This window comes from Mauremys mutica, chromosome 2 (assembly GCF_020497125.1).
Source record: "Mauremys mutica isolate MM-2020 ecotype Southern chromosome 2, ASM2049712v1, whole genome shotgun sequence".
NCBI lineage: Eukaryota > Metazoa > Chordata > Testudines > Geoemydidae > Mauremys > Mauremys mutica.
In genome coordinates, this window is record NC_059073.1 from 287,708,591 (window position 1) to 287,730,323 (window position 21,733).

General features: G+C 51.5%; 1 protein-coding gene across 1 annotated transcript in view; it reads right to left on the bottom strand.

The window, feature by feature from the left end:
* Window positions 1-302: 302 nt before the first annotated feature.
* Window positions 303-21,733, bottom strand: part of HHATL (hedgehog acyltransferase like) — a 40,049-nt gene continuing 18,618 nt past the window's right edge. The window contains exons 7-12 of the mRNA XM_045007779.1: window positions 11,249-11,420; window positions 9,442-9,586; window positions 8,327-8,362; window positions 6,176-6,377; window positions 2,105-2,246; window positions 303-512 (exon numbers count right to left, since the gene is read on the bottom strand). Of these exons, the coding sequence (XP_044863714.1) occupies window positions 391-512; window positions 2,105-2,246; window positions 6,176-6,377; window positions 8,327-8,362; window positions 9,442-9,586; window positions 11,249-11,420 (819 nt within the window). The 3' untranslated portion in view covers window positions 303-390. The remainder of the gene's footprint in view (window positions 513-2,104; window positions 2,247-6,175; window positions 6,378-8,326; window positions 8,363-9,441; window positions 9,587-11,248; window positions 11,421-21,733) is intronic.

Genomic DNA, 21,733 nt, shown 5'->3' on the forward strand with positions numbered 1-21,733 from the left:
AGGGGAAATGCCTTCTTCTGAAACACCAAGTGTGTCTTGCAAAAGGACTGAATGCTTTATCTCAACTAGAAGTTATGGGCTTGAGATGCTGGGATCAGTGAGTGTTATGCAGGAGGTCAGATTAGATGACCAGGTCTTAGAATCTATTAAATGGATCTAACATAACTTAGCCTGCCATATGTTCTTAGCATATTAAAAGCCTATTCAAGTCTTATGGAAAATCTTTATTTAAGCTAGAAGATTTTTATTACAGGTGGTTTGTACATGGGTGAGAAACAGTAGCTTGACTGCAAATAATGTCGGAGAGCCCCATTTCAGGGGTCTAGGCCTGGATGGCCGGGAGGAAGTGATGCTGCCGCTGAGCTGTCTGGGCCAATCCTCTTCTCATCTCTACGCTGCCTTTTCTTTGTCTCGTTTCTCCTCTTCTATTGCCAGGAGGCGCTCCCTCTCCTTGATCAGCTGCACTCCGCAGTAGGTGATGAACCAGATGGACAAGGTGCTCAGTGGGAAACCTGCGAGTCAGAGGGACAGACAGTCAGCTTGGCTTGGGTGCTCATGAAAAGGGTGAGGTTCTTCTCCAAAGCTAGTCTGAATGCAACTCAGCATCCTTGCTCGGTGTGGGGCAGGTCCTGAGAGGTGATAAACACGGGGAACCGTGTCTATGCATGAGCCACAGCCCATGGCGATCCATGGCAGTCTTTCCATCGACTTCCATGGGCTTTGGATCTGACCCCATCTGCACTCATCTACTACGGCGGAGTTCTCCAGGGGTGGGCCCAGATCTGCCGAAGTAGCATGGTCTTCTATAAACCATGAGGCCCTCCCAGCTTTGCATCCCGTGGAAAGACTTTCTCAGCTCCCCAAGCTCAGACGGACTCCTTCGTCCCACTTGGGGCTTCTCTGCGTGACTGCGTAAGTCAATGTAAGTTAGGTCACTCAGGGGTGTGAAAAAGCCACCCTCCCTGAGCTCCGTGAGGTACATACATGTAAAGCTCTGTCCACGCCACGCTATACTGGTGGGACACGTTCCCCACCAACATAGCTTCCGCCTCTCGTTGAGGTGGAGTGTAATTATGCCGACGGGAGAGCGCTCTCTCCCATAGGCATATGTGTCTTCACGAGACGCGCTACAGCAGTGCAGCTGTGCCGATGTAGTGTGGCAGTGTAGACTATAGCTCCATGCAATGTTTCTTCACATCCTGTCCCTCTATAAACACTGGGCCTGGAACTGGCCCTCTGGAGATTCCACCCCAACTCTCCATCTCTCTGTCCTAGATAACAGGAGAGTTCAGTCACAGGCCCTCGTTTAGAATATCAATAACAGAGAGGACAAGCAGCCTCTAGTACAGGGCCGTAATTCCACTGGGCAGGGGTCTGGCAGTGTTAGAGGCCACAGTGATTTCCATAGCAGAGAAAGAGAGATCTAGGCTCTGTGCCTGTTAAAACAGGACCTCTGAATGAGTTACACAACTAGCTCCAACAATGAACCCAGCCGTCAGGAACGTCTGTCGTTCTGAACCCCCAGGCCACACGTTATCCCCCTCCTGGGCCCTGGGTCAGTCCCATGGGGGAGCCCAGAACAGGACAGGGCACCACTCAGTCAGCCACTTATAGCCCAGGCTGTTTCAACACGCTGCTGCCACCTCTTGGTGAGAAACGCACAGTCAGGGCAAGTTATTAGGGGATGAGAGAACGAGTGGGATTTAATAACAGAAGGGATCCAATACAGCTGCCTAAGAAGCTCTTAGAAATACAAGACTGATGAGGAGAGCATGTGTCTGACAATCTCAGCTCCACACGGGAATAGCGGCTGTAATGGAAGAAGGAGGCAGCAGGGAAATAAATCCCTGTTATTATTATTTCCGTTGCAATAGCATCGACAGGTCTAAACCATGGTCAGGGCCGCACTGTGCTAGGCCCTGTACAAACACGGCAACAAAAATGATGGTCCCTGCCCCAAGAAGCATATAAGCTAACCACCAACGCTCCTCCCGTGAAGTCGGGGTGCCAGGCTGGGGGGGTCGTTGGTTTGAGTTTGGTGTAGTGACTCCTGTATGCAAAGAAAAGGGGCTGGCCCATCCCAGGGGGAACAGAAGACCTTTACCTGTCAGGAGGATTCTCTTGGCAACCAGCAGCGTGAAGTCCAGGCTGTTGAGGGCAAGGACGTTGTAGAGGACAATGGCCCAGAAGTTTGCAGCCCCGAAGATCCCTCTAATCCGCCGAGACATCGGCTCTGACATGTTGGCCTGCCCAGCGAAACAGAGGGACAGGAGCGTGAGGGGACAGCGCTGCCTGCTAAAGGGAGCGGGGGTTTTGTTAGTTGTGCTCTCCGAGAGCCCATCTTTCTATCTCAGGTTCCACGGCTGTGGTATCTGAACACCACACCATCTTTATCCTCAGAGCATCCCTGGGAGGTACAATTGTGCTATTACCCCCATTATACAGATGGGGAACTGAGGTTTGAAGAGACTAGGGCCTCACTCCCACTGAATTCAATGGGCCCAAGATCATACAGGGAATCTGTGGTAAAGCAGGGAATCGAACCCAGGTACAAACCACCTGAACCATCCTTCCTGTCTAGTCTATTCGCTCCTCTCTCTGGCCCATTCGTTCTCTCCCTCCATTTGACACTCCTGCTCCCGATCCTGCGAAGTGTTGAGCTGTGAAGTCTATGGGAGCTGGGGATGCTCAGCACCTTCCAGGAGGCACTCCCGGGACTAGGGCTGCCAACCCTGCAGGATTGGCCTGGAGTCTCCAGGAAGTAAAGATTAATCTTGGATTAAAGATGACGTCATGTGATTACATCTCCAGGAATACGTCCAACCAAAACTGGCACCCCTACCTGGGCCTGGGCCTGCTGCCCACAAAGATCGGCTCTGTGGGAAGTGCCTGTAGCAGAGTGAGGATCCCCCTCGCTAATGGACGGTCCCGTGCGGCCATCAGGCTAACGCGTGAGCTGAGCCAGCCCGAGACCACCACCTTCCATTCTGCAAGCACCAGCCTACAACAGCGTTTAGTGCTACGGACGGGATGGCGCGCGCCCCTGGAGGGCACAGTTCAGAGTGAGGGAAGTCACCAGAGCCAGGGCAGCGGAGTCTGGCCTAGAGAGCAGAGACCCTAACATCATTGTGCTTCACGCTGGCTCGTGCCCACGGCTGACGTGGTCACTCTCATTTTCCCTACGCTCTTCCCCCCGCCTCACTGCTGCCTTCGCCCCTCTCTCCTTCCTCTCGTGTGGCGGCCTGGGCCTTGGTGCTCTCTCCACCCCTGATAGCCACCTTGCCAAGCAAACCCTCCCCACTTCAGTGACCCCCCCCACACCCGCCCTGGCCTGGATTATACCCCTGGGTCTTGTCCCCGCTTCATTTGTCTTGCCTGAGTGAGAGTGTAGGCTCATCAGGACAGGGAGGCTGATGGGAGTGGAAGAATTCAGCATCTCCCATCACCGGGCAGGCAGACAGTCCAGGTTCACTCCATACTCTAGCTGCATTGTTCTGCGATTCCTTCGGTGGGACTGGCCACCATCCCTCCTGGCCTCCAGAGATGGGGCCTGGTCTGGGGGAGGGGGCATGGCTGGCATGGCTGGAGACCTGTGGCTGATCTCCAGTTGCTGGAATGGTTTCCTGGGGGCCGTGGGCAGCCATGTGTAGAATGCAGCAGCATTTAGGCTCTGTTAGCACCCAGGGGACCCAGCCCTGGGGGAGCACAAGGGTGTGTTAAAACTTCTCTGGTCCTGCACCGAGTTCCGCTCAGGTAGGCAAGGGAATGGGCCAACGTTTGCGAAGTGCACACTAGATGACGGGAGCCCCTCCTGTGCACCTTAGTAATAGCAGGCTGCCTTAGGCACACTGCTATGGGCACGATCCCTTGTCATGATTGTCATTGGCTCTAGCTGGAGGCTGTTAAGATTGAAAAAAACCTAAAGCCCCGTGACAACGGCAGAATGTGACTGTCACTTGCTCATCATCCTCAGTGCCGCTACTGTGACTGGAGACGGGAAGTGGTTTTTATAGCAATCTTCAAAGAGAACTAGAAATCCCAGGACCCTTGGAGCTGAGAATTGTGGTGCCTTGGGCAATAAGATTTCTCTGGCTTTGTGTGTTATAATCTGGTTACAGGTTCAATTTGAAGAAGCAAGGGGATGGTTAGCTCTGAAGTGTTTCTTTGAAGGGCATCCTTGTCAGGTCTGATGGTTTTTAGGTTTGGTAAAAACAACAGAAATGTTTCCCTGGTGTGATTTCTTGCATCGTTCCCAGCAGCATCCTCCTACCGGCCACTAGCTCCCAGATTTAGACGGGGGTCACCGGTCTTTAGAACGGATCAAAAAATGGCATTTCAGACCTGTGGGAGATTCTAGTATTTCAATGTTCGTTTTCATCCCAAATCGGAATAAAAAGTTGAAATGTCAAAAAAAAAATTGCAGAATGAAAAAAGGTTCTGGAAAAATTCCCTGTGGACACACTACATGTTTTGTTTCTGGTTGGCATTAACTTTACTTCCACCTGAGTTGCTGTGGGTGCTTCATGGGTAGTAGTTCTGGGTCCCTCGATGTCCTCTCCATTTTCCCCTAGGGAAGCACCAGGTCTCTGGCTGGAATCAATCTCCCCAGAAGCACTACAGGAGCTCAGGTGGGCTTTGGAACAGGCTCTGGGGGGAGGGAATTTGGATTTTGTGTGTGCATGTTGCTGCTCGTGAGCATGAAGGACTTGGAGCACAAAGGCTGCCATCCAGAGCCCTTGTTGGTCATCCCAGCCGAAAGGCCATGGACGCTATGGCCATGGAGACTGAGCTGCCCTCTTTGCCCTAGAGGTGATCCCTTCAGATCTACCAGCCTTTCAAAACCAAAATGAGGGTGATCTGAAGTATCCAAAAGGCTTTAGGTGGGAGGGATGGGGCCGTGACCCCTTCCCAACCGAAGATGGGGAATGTCCCTGTGATGCGGTGTATAGACCCTATGAGAGAACCGACACTAAGGCTACGTCCACACAGCTCATGGCAGCGAGATGCCTAGCCTGGGTCAACAGCCTCAAGCTGGCACTACTGTGCTAAAATCAGCTGTGTAGACATTGTGGCTTGTGGCTCTGAAGCCTAAGGAGGGGGTGGGTGTCAGACTCTCAGCTCTAGCCTGAGACACAGCATTTACACAGCTGTTTTTAGCACGGTGGTGCGAGCCTGACTCTGTTGACCCCAGGATGGGACGCTCATGTAGACATATCATAAAGGGTTAAAAAAGGGAGTGATCATCTCCCCAGCTGCACCTATGGGCCAGCTATGGCGGGAGGGGAAGGTCAAAGGCTGCAGCACAGCCAGAACAGGGGGGCTGGAGATCCAGAGAGCCCCAGGGCAGGGGCTCCATGGGGCCAGACAGGAGGATGCTGCCCAGGAAAACCAGTTCTCTGCCAGAAGGGATCTGAAAAGATTATCAGGCAGGAGGAACCGTCAAGGCCCTGAGGTCGGAACCAGCCCAAGGAAGCAGTAGAAGATTTATGTAAACAAGTCCCTGATTGCATCACCCAGGGTCCCTGGGCTGGGACCTAGAGGAGAGGGCAGCCCTGGATCCTCCTCCTAGCCCCACATGGAGTAGAGACTTCTGAGAACCCTGACCAGGGACGGCAACAATAACAGAAATACACGACCTTGCCTTGGTGTTCCTGCTTTAACTTACGTTATTCCTGCCCTGTTGAAGGAAGAAGGGAAGACACCTGTAAAGGGGGCAGCCCCTAAAGAGGGGATAAGAACAGAGGCCCCAGGCCGAAAGCCCAAACTCCTGGGACTACTGAGAGAAGGTCCACTAAAGAGACAGGAAGGACTTTGGGTGGGGCCAGACTCCTTTCAGCCCTAAAAGGGGAGAGACACAAGTAACCCAGCCGGAGGAGTGGAGTTACAAACGCAGATGGAGGGATATAGGTTCCATCCCTGAACAAACTAAGGGAAACCGAGGCAGGGACAACTGCAGTTCGGTGGCAGACTGCCAGGGAGTGCAACAGTGTTGAGGTTCCTCAGTTACGGCTCCCCATTTCATCGGAAATCTAAAATGATGTCTGAAACCAGCATTTTGGACCCCTGGGTGTAAACTGGTGCAGCTCCACTGAAGTCGCACATGTTCTTATCGATCTGTCACCCCAAACCAGATGATCCACCCCACCTGACGGCAGGTTGCCGTTGAGTTTCTTACCTCCATGCTGCCAAAGGGCTCCCTCTGGAAAAACTTCTGCACCCAGAGCTCGAAGTTGAGTCCAAAGCAGTTGCAGACAGACCAGATGTAAACGATCTCGCAGGGGCCCAGCCACAGGGTGGTGACAGCGAAGGTGCAGATGGTGGCCCGAAGCTCCTTCACCACATTGTCGTGGTTCTCCCCAAGGTGATCGTAGACGTACCTAGGGGTCAATAGGATCAGTATTGTTTAGTGGAGATCTCCATTGTATTCCTGGTCCGGCCACTGGTCTGCTGGATGACCTCGGGCTATAGGTGCCGACTCCATGGGTGCGCCAGAGAACCCACAGGAAAAAAATAGCGGGTTCTCAGCACCCACCAGCCACAGCTGTTTGGTGGCCCAGGGAGGGGCTTGGGGAAGGGTGGAGTGCAGCAAGCGGCAGGGGGGCAGGGACTTTGGGGAGGGGGCAGAGTGGGGGCAGGTAGCAGTGGAATGAGAGCGGGGCCTTAGAGGACGAGGCGGAGTGGGAGCAGGGCCTTGGGGCAGAGCGGGGGGTGGAGCACCGCTGGGAAAAACTAAAAGTTGGTGCTTTTGCCTTGGGCAAGTCTTGTCACCCCTCGCTGCCTCGGTTTCCCCATCTGTAAAATGGGGGCGGTGATCCTGGCCCTCCTTTGTGCTTTGGAAAGTGCTGTGTAAGAGCTAGTTGTTGTTCTTACTCCAGCCCCTGGGCGAGAGCAGCAGCTCTGCAGCTTGAACAGAGAATTCCTCCCCTCGTTACCCGATGGAGAGCATTGGCTTCCAACCAAGTTACTCCAGAACTGTCTTCTGCAGGCGTTTTATCTCCTGGCGATCGTACGGGAGGAGGAAGATTTTGTAGGGGTTCCCTGGCAATGAAAGAGTTACATCTGCTGGGGAGTGAATGGCGGGGGGCTGGGGATGGCGGTTGTCCGGCACTGCCAGGGTTACACCCTTCTGCAGGACAACTGGGAGGAGAGCCAGTAGGGAATCGCAAGACTTTTCACAGGCGTTTGGCCTGGGGGCTGGGATTCTGCAGCAGGCAGGGCTGGGGCCGTGTTACTTGGGGGGCTGGAAGGATGATGTCTGGGAAGCCTCCAGCAATGAGCATGTACCGTATCACTGTGGTACAAGCCACTGCACAGCCCCTCTCGCTCTTCTCCCGCAAGGGTCTGGGTTTTACGATATACACTTACTGTGACACCTCTTCCTAAGGGGACCACGTGCCCGGTTTTTTACCGGAAAGGTGGGTCGAAAAGAGGATCTGATAGTGTCCAGTCAGATCTACTGACTGGACACACCAAGTCCAGTTACTGTGCGCGGGGGTGGTGGGGAGGTGCCAGGTCATTACCCGCGCCAGCCCCTACTCAGCCAGGGCTACCTGCGTTGGGCGGCTGCAGCTCCCAGCCCCAGCTCCACAGACAAGTCCCTCCCAACCCCGGCAGGGGAGAGAGGGGACTAGCAACAAGCGATGGGGGAGGGAGGAAGAGGAGTGAATGTTGGCGGGGTCTTGGGGGGGACGAGGCGGGGCTGGGGCGAGGCCTCGGGGAAGATGCAGGGTGGGGAAGGTTCCGGCACCCCTGCTGAAGTATCCAGTTTTTAAATATTACAAAGTTTGCAACCATGACCCATTTACCAGGTTCCCTGGTGCACAACCATTTCATCACAGGCCACCTGACACTTTCCTCGCACAGTCACTAGCATGTTATTGTTACTGAAAACAGTTGAAAGGCTGAGGAAGACGTGGATGCAGCATAAGCCATGGGATATGGTCAGAACGAGGTCACCAGAGATTTGGGGGGGCTGGATTCGGCGGAGTGAGAGAGAATCGGATTGGAGGGGAGCCGGGATGGAATTGTTCAGCAAAAAGGTTTGAGTCAAGTTCTGGGTGGTGGTTCGGGCTGGTTCTTATTGTCTCCAAACCAGTTGGCTCAGCCGTTTTTTAAAAACAGACTGGCTGGATCACAGTTTAGGGAGCTGATCAGCAAACAGATGAGAACTGAGATGCTTTAGGGTTCTCTGTGACCAGGGTGAATGATGCTTAACATCCTTCTGCCGTCTAGGGCCAGTTACATTGCCACTCTGGGAGTCAGTCATTCCCTGGAAGAGAAGGTCCCAAACCCCAGTGGAGATGACAGATCTCCTAAGGAGACTTACTTGCATAGCCAGTCATTAATCCCTCTGTCAAAGTGCCTAAAATACAGACAGGCAAAACGAGAGAAAAATATTAACACGGGAAGTGTTAACAATTGCATTATATTACATAGTCATTCAAAGATGTCTGCTCTCATTTGCACCTATTTTCACTGGTGTAACACCATTGAACTTACTGCTGATTAACCAGTTTGTCTGCCAGGCGCAGAATACCAGTGTTAACTTTAACTGTCTCTGATGCAAACGTTTCACCAAAGCATCTGATTTTGCAGTTATCCCTATGCAAACGCCACAGAACTCAATGGCCCACCTTGGGACCTGGGCATAAGCAGATGCCTCTTCCAGGGCCGTCTCTGGGCCATTGACTTCAGTGATATAAATAGTGATGTGAGCTACATTTTTAGCACAAGTGGGCCAGAGAAGGGTGGTAATTCTCCTCTCACATCACTGTAACACTATGGATAGTTGGGAACAAGCTGACATTTTCCTGACGGATCCACCATTGAAGCTGGAGGTGGGAAAGGTTTCGTAGTTCACTGACTGAATGTGCCTCTCGGGGAAGGACTGTTTCCTGCATTGCCTAGTGTCTAGTCTTAAAAATGTCATAAGTAATGGGGCTTCCACCTCCTCCCTTTGGAGACTATTCCACATGCCAATACATCTCCTTGTCAGGAAGTTCTCCCTGCTGTTCAGCCTACATGTCCCTTCTCTTCCATCCATCCCATTACTCCTGCTTACGTCCTCCTGGACCACGCTAAAGAATTTCTCTCCATCCTTTGTGCTTACACCATTCTGGTATCAGTAGGCAGAGATAATGGGCCAGATCCTCAGCTGGTGTAAATCAGTCTAACTCCATAGACTTGAGCAGAGTAATGACTGTTGACACCAGCAGAGGATCTGGGACCATGGCCACATCTATCTAACTAGGTAACATATGTCGCATGTGATCATTCTCCCTTCCTTTGCAACCTTAGCCGATAAGATCTTGGGACTATCTGACCAACTGGTTGCAAGGAGAGAGAAATGACAAAGCTGTGTTCCTTCTCAGTATATTTCCCTTGGACTGACTGGATCAGTCATCTGCTGCTTGAGCCCATTAACATTTTAGATGCACTCACGTTTCTGCAAAGACGTAGAGCATGGTGATGCATTTTGGGGGCTGCGGCGGGTCCAAGTGATCCAACCTAGCAATGGTGTTGATAACTCCAAACATCACCGCAGCTTTCAGCCAGTCATACACCAAGTTACAGTAGGCCAGGCCAGCTGTATGGTGCGCATCAACAAAGGGAGTAAAGAGAACAGCCCAGTGAGAGGCAGGCAAACAGCAGCATGCTCTAATATTAACACGAGAGCTGTGCAGAAGACAGAAGTTCAGTTTAGCGAAGGATTTTGTGATTTCGAAATCTGGCTTCATTCTTAATAAGAACAGACCCCAGAGTTTTTGGAATTCTCTGGGAAGGAAAATTCAGAAGAAAAATCGTTTTGCGTCATTTGAAACATTGTTTCAAGATTTCCCTTTTGATTTTCTGCTATGATACACTACAAAATTAAAAAAATATGAAGTGAAAAGTGGTTTCAAACCAAAAAAGTTGAAACGTTTCGTTTGGAACATGTCAAAATGGGAAGTTTTCATAGTGTCAGAACTCCCCCCCGGTTTTCTTCCAAACCAAAATTCCAGTGAAACTGTCCCGATTTCACAAAGAATTTTCATCTAGATGCAACTGCATATTCTGACAAAATAGGCATTTAACACGCTCTGGTTACCACAGGGGGGCTCTATTTTCCTCTGGGGTCCGGACTTCATATAGAAGTAACTTGGATTGTGAGCTTCTTTGGGCAAGGACTGTCTTTTTGTTGTGAATTTGCATGGCACCTATGGGGTCCTGGTCTGTGACTGGGGTTCCTAGGCAGTGCCATAATACATAAATCATCATCATCATAATAGGCTTAGGACTCTGCTGCTTCCTCTGAGCTAGCAGACCTGGTCTTTTTAACTCAAGCAGTAGAGGCTGGATTCAGTTCCTGCATGTGATCCATCAAGGAGAATGGCTCTAGTAGCATATGCCAGCTGTCTCAGCACCGGTAGCAGTGGTTAACCCAGGCGTCACACTTTAAAACAAATCAAAGTTTGTTTTTATTCCATTCTCAAACCTTTCCATACGTTCAGAGGCTGAGCTATGGGCACATTCTGGTCTCAGAAAGCACCATGGCAAGTACACCCTCCACCTGAAATGAACCAGGCTCAGCCAGCGGCAAGTTTTCTCTTTATTTGGTTGTTGCCGGTGGCTCTTGATTCAAGGCTCTGTCTCCTGTGACGCCTCTGCCTGTGTCCACACACACGCATAGTAGGCCAGATTCTGTTCCCGGTTACATCAGTGCAGATGTGGAGCCACTGCACTGAAGTCCTCTGCTTTTACCCTCTGGTGGCTGTCTGTGGCTGAGATCAGAATCTCAGACTCTGGCCCCGCGAATACAGAGTCATGATAAACGATGGGGAAGCTGTTGTTGAACACGAAAGTAGATACTTTGACAGTGTCTCTTGTTGTCTTAGAACTTTGGCCCAGGGGCCAAAATGTTCATACATGGCCACTAATTCTGGGTTACCGGGTGCCCCCTTGAGACACCTTGGGGCTGATTTTCAGAAGTGCTGAGCTCCCATGATTCCCACTGAGATCAGTGGGAGCGGCTGAGTGCCAGGCCTTTTTACTACAGCTCCCTAAATAATGATTTAGTTGCCCAACTTCAAGCACCCACGGTTAACCTTGCTTTATCTTCGCTTATTACATTACGTTATCCAGGCACCTGAATAAAAATATTAATTAACATTTCAGACTCGAGAAGTTCCTAAACCTGCTAAGATCAGAGACTGCCAATGACCAAGCAGCTAAGGGACAGGAATGAAAGGTGGTTCTCTGCGTCACTCACCTAAAGCCCAGTCTGAGAGCCGACTCACAAACTTCACGTCCGCAGGAAGGGTCAAGATGTAGAAGAAGTGGAAAAACACGTCCACTGCGACGATCGCCCCCAGGTTGACAAAAGCCTGGACGCGAATGTTCCACATCTCATTGTCTTTGCGTCTCAGCTCGCTGATGCTTACCTATTGGGAAGACGAGCACGGGAAGGGCTGAATTGAAAGGGACGCACTTGCTATGCCACCCAGAGGATGGACTGAGAGTCAACCAGCCACCTTTGGTCATCTGCACTAGAATTTCCCCAGCCTGCCTGAAGCCTTGGCTACACTGGGGTTTTGTAGCTCTGCAGTTTCTCTTTGAAGTCTGTTTTTGAAGTTTTTTGTTGCAGGATGGCTACTTTTAAATTTGTTATCTAATGTCCAGGGAAACTGAAGTGTTCTCCTACTGGCTTTTATATGTTACCGTTCCTGATGTCTGATTTGTGTCCATTTATTCTTTTACGTAGAGACTGTCCGGTTTGGCCAATGTACGTGGCAGAGAGGCATTGCTGGCACGTGATGGCATATATCACATCGGTAGATGTGCAGGTGAATGACCCCTGATAGTGTGGCTGATGTGATTGGGTCCTCTGATGGTGTTGCTAGAGTAGATATGGGGACAGAGTAGGCAATGGGGTTTGTTATGGGGATTGGTTCCTGGGTTAGTGTTTCTGTGGTGTGGTGTGTAGTTGCTGGTGAGTATTTGCTTCAGGTTGGGGGCTGTCTGTAAGCGAGGACTGGCCTGTCTCCCAAGGTCTGTGAGAGTGATGGATCGTCCTTCAGGATAGGTTGTAGATCCTTCATGATGCTCTGGAGAGGTTTTAGCTGGGGGCTGTAGGTGATGGCTAGTGGTGTTCTGTTATTTTGCTTGTTGGGCCTGTCCTGTAGTAGGTGACTTCTGGGTACCTGTCTTGCTCTGTCAATCTGTTTCCCCACTTCCCCAGGTTGGTAGTGTAGTTTTAAGAATGCTTGATAAAGCTGCAGAGCTACAATTCATTTGCAAACTTAACACCATTAATTTGGGTTTGAATAGGGACTGGGAGTGGCTGGCTCACTACAAAAGCAATTTCCCCTCTCTTGGTATTGACACATCTTCATCAATTATTGGGAGTGGACCACATCCACCCTGATCGAATTGGCCTTGTCACCACTGGTTCTCCACTTGTCAGGTAACTCCCTTCTCTTCATGTGCCAGTATATTTATGCCTGTATCTGTAATTTTCACTCCATGCATCGGAAGAAGTGAGGTTTTTTACCCACGAAAGCTTATGCCCAAATAAATGTTAGTCTTTAAGGTGCCACTGGACTCCTCATTGTTTTTGTGGATACAGACTAACACGGCTACCCCTCAGGTACTTGTGTGCATCAAGCTGCTCTGGCAAGCACAATCCTGGCTGCTCCTCCTGCTGGGGCCGGGTGACTTCACTCTGACCCCTACTTTTTAGAATGGCCCATTGCACCATGAGCATATTCCCTGACCGCAGTTTCACTGCCATGCAGCGAGTGTTGTAATAAAAGACAGGAAGGGCTGGAAGCCCCGTCACCACACTGGACAAGGCTCTCAGGAATCCAGAGCAGGGGAGAATCCTGCATCAGTTGGGGCTGCTCTTTTCCCTCTCTGATTTCGGGGGCTCACTGGTGTGCTTTGCAGTAACAACCACTGCTATTCCTCCCAGTACCTGCAGCCTCCCTTGAATATCAGAATATAATAATGTTCCTAGCAAGCATTTAGGATTATGCTGAGGAGATTGACAGCCTTGGCTCTCAGCAGCTCCGTAAAATTGCTGCTGAATAAGAAATCCGCTTATATTCACTACGATTTCTTCATTCCCCACGGGGCGGGAGTTCTCGGAAAGCACTTTGGCGGCGGCTGTAATAGCCCAATCGACAGAAACAGATGATTTCCAAGGATTAAAGCATTGGCCAGCATCGCTTGTGTATGTTACTCTCGCACAGCCTTTGATATTGGCCTGCAAGCAGCCCCGCTGTCAGGAAATGAAGAGGCTTCCAAACATAGGAGCAGAGAAGCCACCGGAGTTTAATCCGGCGGGGATCAGCTGTTACTGGCCGATTATCCCAGCTGTCATTTCTCCCCTCTAACAACGGGTTCTGGAACATTGAGGTCTAAGAGGAAACATCTGTGACGCAGTGCAAGGGGCTTCAGCGAATCACAAGGGCCTCCGCTCAGCTCTCTATTTCTAAAGCCATCCCTACGCAGTGTCCCGGGCTGGGCGTGGGGATGGATGGAACGCCTGACTCAGCATTCCCATGGATACCACACACAACATCCTTCCAGGCGATTCATCCCACTACGGGCTGAAGGTCAGCTGCCTTCTCTTTGCACTCAGGGGCAGTGCGGAGCCTAGCTGAGAGGAAGGATGGTGCAGTGGTTAGGACTCTAGTGTGGGAGATAGCAGACTGGGGTTGATTCCCTGAGCCACCACAAACTTCCAGTCTGACCTTGGACAACTCACTTAGCCGCTCTGTGCCTCAGTTTCCCCTCTAGACAATGGGAATTGTAGCCCTGCCCTGCATTAAAGAGTGTGAGGCCAGCAGAGGTAATGGAAATTGTGGCCATATAAGCCCTTTAAACAGATGATCGGTGTGGAGGTGGTAGCAGTACCTGTGATTCAGGTTGCTCAATGCTTTCTGTGATAAATGAAATTTCACTTGCTTTGGGCTGAAATGTTTTCACTTGCTTTGGGCTGAAATGTGCCACACTGGGCATCTGCCTCAGGCGGACTGATTTTTGGAAAGTTTCAGCTCAAATGGCTCAGCTGTTTCTGAAAATGAGGCTTGTGAGGGAGCAGGAATTGGAAATACATTGTTTTGCCCAGGGTTAAAAAATTCTGGCGATCTTTCATTCGAGAAGCTCTAGCGCCTCCCAGCTTTGGAGCGGGCACTAGAAATTTGGCAGGAGCATGACCTTTGCCTCAGGAAGGTGCTCCGGGCTGGGGCTATGGGGTTTGGAGTGCGGGAGGGGGCTCTGGGCCAGGGGGTTGGGGAGTAGGAGGGGGTGAGGGCTCCGGTTGGGGGTGCGGGCTCTGGGGTGGGACTGGGGATCAGGGGGTTGGGGTGCAGAAGGGGCCCCTGAGCTGGGGTCGAGGGGTTCGGAGTGCAGGAGGGGGCTCCAGGCTCGAGTTTGGGTGTGGGAGGAGGCTCAGGGCTGGAGCAGGGGGCTGTGGCAGCATGAGAGGGCTCAGGGTGTAGGCAGCCCTGACCTCAGGCTCCTGGGAAGTGGCTGGCATGTCCGTCTGGCTCCTAGGCGGAGGTGTGGCCAGGCGGCTCTGTGCGCTGCCCCTGCCTGCAGGCACCGCCCCTGCAGCTCGTATTGGCCATGGTTCCCAGCCAATGGGAGCTGCAGAGCCGGCACTTGGGGTGGAGGGCAGCACATAGAGCCCCCATGGCCACCCCTGCACTTAGGAGCCAGAGGGAGGTGCTGGCCACTTCCCAGGAGCCACTCAGAGCTGGGCAGGCACCCTGCCTGCCCCGCTGTGGGCGGCCAACTGGACTTTTAACGGCCCAGTCAGCGATGCTGCCTGCAGCCGCCAGGGTCCCTTTTCGCCTGGGCGTTCTGGTGGAAAACCAGATGCCTGGCAACCCTAGCAGGAACCACCGTGGGGAGATGGATAGAAGGGAAAAGGGGCCGGAGCCAGGGTTGGGGGGATTGGATAGGAGCAGAAGAGGGGAGCGGCTGCTTGGACGGGAGGCAGTGGGTGGACACCGATGGAGAGAGGGAAGGAACAGGGAATGGAGGGTTGGATAGGTGCAGAGAGGGAAGGGGGCAGGAGCTCGGGGTGGGGTGGGGATAGAATAGGCACAGAGGGAGAGGGAATGGCTAGGAGCAAAATTGGAGGGGGCAGGAGGCACGGGGGATGGATCTGAACAGTGAGGGATGGATTGGAGCCTGGATGGGAGGAAGATAGGGGGAGCGGCGTACAAGGACAGGAGCTGGGGTAGGGTCAATAAGAGCAGAGGGGAATGAGAACAAGCTGGGGGCACAAGAGCAGAAGGATCTATAACCACTAGAGCACACTTCCCTCGAACCTGGAACTTAACCCAAAGCTCCTGAATAGCTTCATTTCTCTGCTGTCAGCAAAATAGTTGGGAAAGTCGGCATCCCCCTGTAGTGGCTGGTCCGCACCGAGAATACCAGCCTGCTTGTAGCACCAGTGACTCCGTTAGCTCAAGGGGCAGACCCCTCGGCTGTGGCTCGCAAAATCTGAACCCATGGAGGGAGTCAATACGCTTCCACAGGATGGAACTTGGTCAGTTTTCTTGTTCACCAGCTTAGAAAACTGCATACGAAACACCTAAATTAAGGTTAAGGTTGCGAAGTCAAGTACTGAAAAGCTAGAAAATACCAATTTAAGGGTGCCCTTAATTCAGCTCGCCTTTGTATGTATCTGTAATGAGCCAGTCTTTAATTACATGATCACTTCCTAATTTTCCCACCGGACCCCGCCCAGGAAATTTCCATCCAGTTGAATACCACCCTGGAGAATCGGATTCTATCCCTGCCTCAGTGCCAGCTGTTCCTGTGGCATCTCTCCAGAGGGCCCAGCTTTCTGCTAACTGTCTCCTTCTCTCCATCTCAAATTAGCTCAGTGCATCAGCCCTTAATCTCCAGGGCTTGCAGTCTTCCTTTGTCCCCCTGTCAGTTTCTCAGAGGCAGGCTGTGGCCCGCCTGCTATCCCAGGCCTTTCTGCCTCCTCATCTCTCTCTGGTGTCCTTCCATTAGAGCTGGGCCTGTTTTCCTTATTGTTCCCAGCTGTAGGTGCCTGCCTCCATGATGGGCCATTCTGGCAGCTGCGCTGGGGTGTAGTCAGGTGGTTGCCTGTTGTAAGAGCCTGGAACAGCGGATGTTCCCACAGGGCCACCCGGCGGGTCTGCAAAGCCACATCGCGAGGGCACTGTGGAGAGCAGGCGCCGCAGAACCTCCCACCCAAAGGACCCAGAGTGACAGTACCCTGTGGCCCTCTGATTGGCAAAGCACACTATTTAACCCGGCAGGGGGCCCGGGAAGTTGTCTGGGCAACCACACAGACTTCTGCCCCCGCTGCGACTTCAGCTCTCATCTCGTCTTTTGGTCTCCGGTCTCCGACCCCAGCCTGACGCTGACCCCGACTCTTGCAGGCTGGTACTACCTCTGATCTCTGAACCTGGCCCGACTCTGACTCTTGCTTATTGAACCTGCTCACTGGCTGCCGTCCTTGACCTGTGGACCCCAGGCCAGCTGTGACCGCTAGGCTACGCCATCCACACCTGGGTTCCTTACATCTGTTAGTGGAGAAGATTCTCCTCTCCCTTCTGCCTATGCTCAGTATGGGGTTTGTAAACCTCATTACATCTCCTCCTCCACAAGGCCGAGGCCTGGCGTTGGCTGGCAAAGGAACTTCTCTTGACAGAAAATCGGCATTGAGATGCAGGCTTCCTGCCTTCTGTTGTATTGGGACGGCCTCCTCATCTCTGCAGGCTCCGTCCTTTAGAGCTGGACTTGTTTTCCTTATTGGGCCCATCTGTGGGTGCCTGTCTCCATGATGGGCAGTTGTGGCAGCGGCACTGGCTGCCTGTGAGCGGGGAAAGACTCACCCCCCCCTTCTGCCTGTGCTCAGTGTCGGCTTGGTGAACACCATGACACTCTGCCAGGGAGTTTTTATGTGATGCTGGGCAAGTCAGCTGGTTGCTAATTCTCGGCTCCTCATTTTCGGGGTGTGGAGCCTGACGCAGCTGGGACTACATAGACTCATAGACTTTAAGGTCAGAAGGGACCATTATCATCTTCTAGTCTGACCTCCTGCACAACGCAGGCCACAGAATCTCACCCACCCACTCCTGTAACAAACCCCTGACCTATGTCTGAGCTATTGAAGACTTCAACTTATCCCTTACAAGCGTCGCAGGAACATCTTGCAATGGAGTGTTTTGGATTGGTAAGACCCCTTTGGACACCCCACTTTCTGTTCCAAAAAGGTTAGCTGGGTGGATTCCCCCCTTCAGGAGATCTGACCCTCAGTCTTCCCTTAAAACCTGATTCACAGGAGAGGGATCTGGCATCTTAAATGCAGATTTTTCACCCTTCTCCTGGGAAAGATCCTCCCTACAATATGCAGAGGTGCTGAGTGCTCACAGAAGCTGAAGTCAGTGGGAGTTGTGCTTTGAACAAACAGAGTGCAATTTAATGCTAAGCACTCTGAAAACCCAAGCCCTCGCTGTCCCACGTTGGGGACCCAAAATTAGTGGAAACTTTTACCCTAATCTCTCCATGCCTCAGTTTCCCATCTGTCAAATGGGAATAACAGCCCCCCATCTCATACGAGAGAATTTCATTAATTGAAAAGTGAAGCGTTTCGATATTAGAGTGCTGAGTGCCATAGCAACACCTCTGGGGAAATGAACAATTCTGTATTCAGTGTCAGCACTGGATGGTACTCAGTAAATAAGGCTGGGGGGGAGGGGGGTAACGGCACACTGGATGAACAGAAATATCGAATAGCCATCCACACAGGCTCACCGTCCGTCCTGTGAATGGAATGAGGCAGAGTCCTGGGGAGAAAGACTCCAAGGTCTAGTAATATATAATGATACCCGGTCATGTCATAACACATACGCACAAGGAGGCCAGATTGAAGTTGCTCTGGCAACCTGAATTCTGGCATTTCCTAACTTTTGTGTGCTTGACTTTGTTCAGTTGTAATGTTCTTCACACGTGAGTTTTGGGTCCGTGACAGCTACGGCGGCTTCCTGTTGACGCTCATGCTTCTGCGCATGACCCAGCCTCTCGGGGCCTGAGCTCAAAGCCCCCTGACTTCAATGGACTTTAGATCAGATCCTGAGTGATGGAAGTTAGGAATAAACTGCTCCTGTGGGCTGGTTAGTCCATAACTGTCCCCTCTGGGGTTTCTTGCTCTGAAACAGCTGGCGCTGGCCACTGTCAGAGACAGGATACAGGGCTAGATGGATCATTCGTCCGAGCCAACCTGGTATTTCATACGTTCCAATGGCTCTTCCAGAGACTCCTTGGGCATTTAGATGCCTCCTTATTACCCCAACTTTTTAAAGTTTCCCATCTTTTAAGAGTTATTTCAATGGGTCCTGACAAATAGACTTACTGTTTAGGGTTTGTGTTAGTGAATATATAATTTCACAAACCCCAATAGGACAGTCATCTCAAATTGAACCTCCTTGTGCCGGTGAAATTACCCAGGGATGCGTTTGGCCCAAGGTTAAAATAAATGCTTTGCTGAAATGTTTGCAGAGTGTTAAATTCTCATATTATTATTGGTTATTTGTATTAGCGTGCTGCCTGGGAGCCTGGGTCATGGACCGGGACCCCACTGTGCTAGGTGCTGTACAAAATACAGACCAAAGAGATGATCCCTGCCTCAGAGAGCTTAGAAATTGCTGCTGATGCTCTTATGCTGACTAGCATTTCCTCCCATGAATAGTCCCACCGAGTCAGCCCCAAAGCCTGTTTTCCATTGGGAAATGTCATTGGTTCCACCATCCAGCTGAGCCGGCATCAGGACTGGTTGCAGCCCTAACTTAGACAGGATTCCTGCAGCTGACCTTGTGTTCAGCACTGTATTAATTAAGCTGGCAGTCAGCAGGTTTAGTTAAAATGGTGGTAAAAATACCAGATCTTCTAAAATCTTGTCTACACTGGGCTCTCACAGTTGCTACTGCTATTGTTGTTGTTACTCATGTGTACTGCAGTAGCACCTAGAGACCCCAAACAGGGTCAGAGTCCCATTGTGCTAGGTGCTGTACAGACACGTAGTAACGCACAATCCTACCACTGGTGCGGGTGTACCAGTGATAACACCCATGGGAAATTAAAACCCCCTTGTGTACGCACATCTTTACCCTGTGAACTCTTTGGGGGAAGGGACCGAGTCTTTCTTTGATTTTTCTGATGCACCCATCCCATCTTTGGGTATTATGCAACTGTTACTATAATTATTATATTATTATTTGTTATTAACAAGGCACTGTACCAACAATATTTCAGGGTCCTCCATCCCATAGATGGCGCCATTGTGCAGCCCACCCTTTCTGAAAGGGGAAATGGCAGCTGCAGTGGGAGGAGATGTCGTGTGTTTTAAGCATCATCAAAATGTGTCGTCTGGGGGATTCTGGTGGGCTTGGTATTGCCTGGAGGGGAAGTGTCATAAGGGAGAGGACAGTTCAGCTCTGACAAGCTGCAGCTTTTACAGCATCAGGGCTGTCAAAAAGCAGGCTTTGGTTCTTTGGGCAGGCGAGGCCCTGAATATTGCCCAATGCAATCTCATTCGTCCGAATGGAGCTGGGGAGGCGTGACATCTCAATGGACCGTTCAGTGCAGCAATGCACATCCAAGCCTGGCCCAAGTTTGGATAATGAGGCGGGGTGGGCAGATGGGAGGGTTTCAGAGATGCAAGTTTCTGATGTATTAACGGGTCCGGTCCTGAGGTCCTTACTCAGTTTTTGTTCAGGGAAACGTCCATTGCAGTCAATGCACTTTCTAAACATTAGTCAATTCAGCCGCAGAGCATCCCTGGAAATTCCTAGATGTAAAGGCTCAAAGGGACCGTTAGAGGATCTAGGCCGAGGGCTTGGCGACACTTACAATGCTATAGCAGCACAGCACAGTGTAGACAGGACAGAGTATCAGAGGGGTAGCCGTGTTAGTCTGGATCTGTAAAGCAAAGAATCCTGTGGCACCTTATAGACTAACAGACGTTTTGCAGCATGAGCTTTCGTGGGTGAATACCCACTTCTTCGGATGCAAGTAGTGGAAATTTCCAGGACAGAGTTTGCCAACAGGAGGGATTCTCCCACAGGAGTAGGCAATCCACCTCCGAGAGCCGTAGCTAGGTCGACGGAAGAATTTGTCCATTGACCTAGCTCTGTCTACACAGGGACTCAGGTTGGCTTAACTACACCCCTCAGGGTGTGTATTTTTCACACCTCTGAGCGACGCAGTTATGCCGACCTAATTTTCCAGTGTAGACCAGGCCTGAGTTAATTGGTATGACCAGTGCTCCCAATTTACAGGTGGATAAACTGAGAACCAGAGAGGCTAAGTGACTGCTCAGAAGTCACAGAGCCAGTTAGGGGCAGAGTCAGGAGCAGGGCTGGTTCTAAGGATGGGCAAGCAGGGCAGTCGCCCTGGGTGCCAGCTTCCAGGGCGGGTGCCGAACAGCTACACCACTTGTCTCCCCCCCCCCCCCCCGACTGGCCAGCATTTTGTTTTTGTTTTTCTCTGCCACTGTGAGGGGGTGGGGAGTAGGGATGCCAAAAAAAATTTCACCTTGGCCGGCAAAACAGCTGAGGCCGCTCCTAGCCAGAAGTGAGCCCCGGAGTCCTGTCACTGTTCCCGGCTCCACCCTTGCCTCCCCGAACTAGCCCTCAACGACCTGCGATCGTCAACGCTGTAATGAAGTGTGTAACTTGCCACGGCAAGTTCAAAATATAATCAGGCCCCTCAGGGCCAGATTTTCAGCAGCCTCCTAAGGAGAAGGGCAGAAGAATCTGTTGCATGTCCATTTAGCATCGCGGTCTTGCAGGTGCAGCTAGGGAGTCTGTGGCAGTTACGCTGACCTAGCTTGTTAGCCATATATAGGAGCTAACTAGCTATGCCTTCTGCAGTCATGTGCTAGTGCAGCTGTGTTTATCTCCCGCTTTATGTTTGGCTTGTTTGTGAACTTCCCTTTATTTTCTCTAACAATCCCTCCTTTTGTTGTTGTTTTTAAAGGCAATGCCACTGGAGAGGGGCCCTGGGGAGAAGCAGCGTGAACTCCGAGGAGGCTGCTCCGGAGAGAGGTAGCTCTGAGCACTCGATCCGGGGTGCAGGGCCACTTCCTCTGTAAATAAAAGGGAGCTGTTGGGCTTAGTGCAGGAAGTGCTGGGTGAAGTGCTGTGCCTTTTGCTATGCAGGAGGTCGGACTAGATGATCTTACTGGTTCCTTCGGGGTTTTGAGCCTGGGAACCAGTCTGCAGGGGATGAAACAAAAAGGCATTGACATACTCCAGCGTGGGTGTGGGCTGAATCTAAAAACATAAGGGTCACGAGGTTTGGTGGCACTGAATAATTAGAAGGCTTAATTACAGCCTGACGTGGAATCTCGGGCCAACTTCTCTGCGACACCACTGCACAGAGGGAGTAATTCCACTGGTATCAGTCAGCCAATTCTGGATTTACCCCCGGGAAAACGAGCACAGGATGTGGTCCCCTGTGTTGATGTCACATCATATCACATTTTCAGTCTTGCACAGGAGAACTTATGTGGCAGCAGCTGTGCAGGTTGCAAATGGTGTTTGACTGGGAGTTCCCCAGGGACAGTAATTAGTGGATGTGTGAGGTTGGCCTGTTGGTATCTGGCAGTCGGCATCATGTCTGCTTTGCGTGCAGGTGAGACAGAACGGACCGTAGATGTCAGATGGGTGGAGCATATGCTTTGGGAGGAGCACTAGAATTA